We start from the raw sequence: 2616 nt of genomic DNA on the forward strand, positions 1-2616 counted from the left end.
GGGTCAGGCTGAATAAGTTCTCACATAATAATTTGTATACAATTGTAAATAATAATGTTATTAAATATTTTATACATGTACAGTGTATATAATAATAATGGTATCTCATTACTAAATTCCGTATAATAAATTGTAAATTAATGAAGACAGAGATTCAATATACGTTGATGGCTCGCTAGCCCCATGATTTTTCATTAATTTTTTTTCCATAGTAATTGCATTATTAATTGTATCTGTTGTATAAGTGTTTCCCAGGTGTAGGGAGAGTGGGCAAAGAGTGGGAGACCCATGGGGTGGAGGGGTCTCATAATACCAACGTCAAACATTGCTCATTACTCCGCCCCCACCCCAATTCCAACCCCCGAAATAATTGAAACCCTCACCCTTCCCACACGAAAAAAGAAAGAAAAAAATTCCCAATGTAAAAATGTGTCATCCGAAATTCACAAGACTCCACGATTCAATGATTATCCTGTACAAAATTCCTCTTTATACTTAAATTAATATTCTCAGCTGCATCACATCATTTCAGATGTCAATAAAACATCGAAAAAACATTTCAACATTTTTTTTTCGTCGTATTAAAATCCTACGCATTACGCAGTTAGTAAAAAATGAAAAATATATTAATATAAATTGTTCATCATTGATGATGTGATACTGTGTCATAAATTGAAACGAAAGAATAACGGGGAGAAAAATATATCGAATCTATTTACATGAAATTCGCTGAGTAAAGGCATTAAAAAAAATTCAACTCCCATCGAAAATCAGTATTAAGCGAAATATTGAACAACGTTAAGCCTATAGAACAGCTGGCAATGGTGTTTGTTTTTTTTTTTAATATTTTTTCGTTTGATTAACTGATTTACTTCTTCCGATGCGAGCAGCCACGTTCGAACGCCCTAGTAAAATGCACCAAGATATATGTGATTAATAAATATGTGACTGAAGATTATTCAGTAATCAGCCTACGCAATCACCCATCACTTGTGTTTTGACAGTGTCTTTTGTCTCGTCTGATTTAGCCTGGGGTGTCGACTCCTCGTTTGCATCGACGAACTCATCCCTCGTGGAATTATCTGGTCCACCCTCTGCTGATGAAGATGAGGGTACCAATTCTGGGGATGTTTGGCTAGTATTTGAATGTGATTGGATGTGCTCACGTTTTTGCGCGTCCACGTCAAATGCATGGAGACGTTCTCTACTTCTACGTAATTCCTTTCGTAGTCGCTCTCGTTCGCCCTCTCTCTCTTTAACAATTTCCTAAAAAAAAAATGTGTATTACCATTAATACGGATTAGTTCAAAGTAATTATTATGATTCTGCTCGTTGATCCACACGATTATTGAATATTATAAACTAATTGGGACTCCAAAAGAGACTCACCAATAGCTGAGACAATTGCAGATTAAGAGAATGACAAACAGGTTGTAAAGAGGCAACAGGAACACTGGGCCTGGACTCAGAGTTGCTCCTGGGGATGGGACATCCAGCAGAGCCACATCCTCCACCGCTGGAGCCCTTTGCAGCAAGAACAGCCTCAGACTCAGTCACCACTAGTGCCATATTTATCAAACTAACCAGCTGATTAGCCTGATTAATAGCAGCGAGAATGAGCTCAGCAGGTTCCTTCTCCAGAGTAGTCTGCTCTGATGCCATATCAGCCATGTCAACGACGTGCTCAAAATCTTCTTTAGGAATACAAAGAATATCGGCAACGAGTACCTGTTTTTCAACAAGTGCCTCCCTTATCACCAGGTCCTTCCTCCTAAGTCTCTCAATGGGTGTGAGCCTGGGTTCAGCCACATGAATAGGTCTGACCTCAGCATGCACCTCCGTTGGATCAATCAGAGAGCACTGGGTGCACGTTACGAGTCTCATGGTCTCTCCAATCCCAGCATTGGGCTCCTCCGGGGATTTTATTTCCTGTCCAGGAGTTGTGGCCCCACCAGAACCTCCAGGGGAAGATCCAGAGCCCTCAGGATTCGACGACTCCTTCCCCCCATCTCCAGGACTCCCTCCAGACTCTCGATCACTCATTAAAAATTGCTCACTCGCCTCAGGTCGTTTCTCCCCAATTTTCTCTCTCTCAGTGGTGTCAGGATCGTCCTCCTTGGTCTTATCCTTGTCCGGATTGTCCAGGGTACTGGCCTCAGGTGTCTCTTCACTGCTATTGTTCATGGCAGTCTGTGGTGACGAGGGCCTTCTGCCCTCTCGACTTCTCGCCTTGTTGTACGTATCAGCAGCCTCTGATATGTGTTTGCACCAGAGCTTGCACTCTGCTGGTGATGCTGCCACTAGGTCATAGATCTGCGCCCCCTTCTGAGATGTATTCACCAGGTAAAGAGAATTTTTATCAACAGCATTGTTACGAACTAGTACAGTGGATACTTTGACTATTGGACTGAGTACAGAGTTTACTTGATTCGTATTCATGAACTTGAGGAGGTATTTCTCGTCCTGCCGATGGAGGAGGAGAATAGTGTCGTCTAGAAGTACCACGTGGAGATCCACGGGCTTTGGACGATTGACGATTCGCCACTGGAGTGGGCCCTCGTGGATGAGAGTACGTTTTGTTATATCGAGATTCTTGAACTCCTGGACTGTTGGATG

The 2616-nt window shown here is 42.2% G+C and overlaps 1 protein-coding gene across 1 annotated transcript in view; it reads right to left on the reverse strand.

The window, feature by feature from the left end:
• Positions 1 to 31: 31 nt before the first annotated feature.
• LOC105264682 (Rho guanine nucleotide exchange factor 2) overlaps positions 32 to 2616 on the reverse strand; it is a gene marked incomplete in the record, with an annotated part of 13166 nt that continues 10581 nt past the window's right edge. The window contains 2 exon segments of the mRNA XM_011301718.1: positions 32 to 1266; positions 1390 to 2616. Coding sequence (XP_011300020.1) covers positions 967 to 1266; positions 1390 to 2616 — 1527 coding nt within the window.

This window comes from Fopius arisanus, unplaced genomic scaffold (assembly GCF_000806365.1).
Source record: "Fopius arisanus strain USDA-PBARC FA_bdor unplaced genomic scaffold, ASM80636v1 scaffold00024, whole genome shotgun sequence".
Taxonomy (NCBI): Eukaryota; Metazoa; Arthropoda; class Insecta; order Hymenoptera; family Braconidae; genus Fopius; species Fopius arisanus.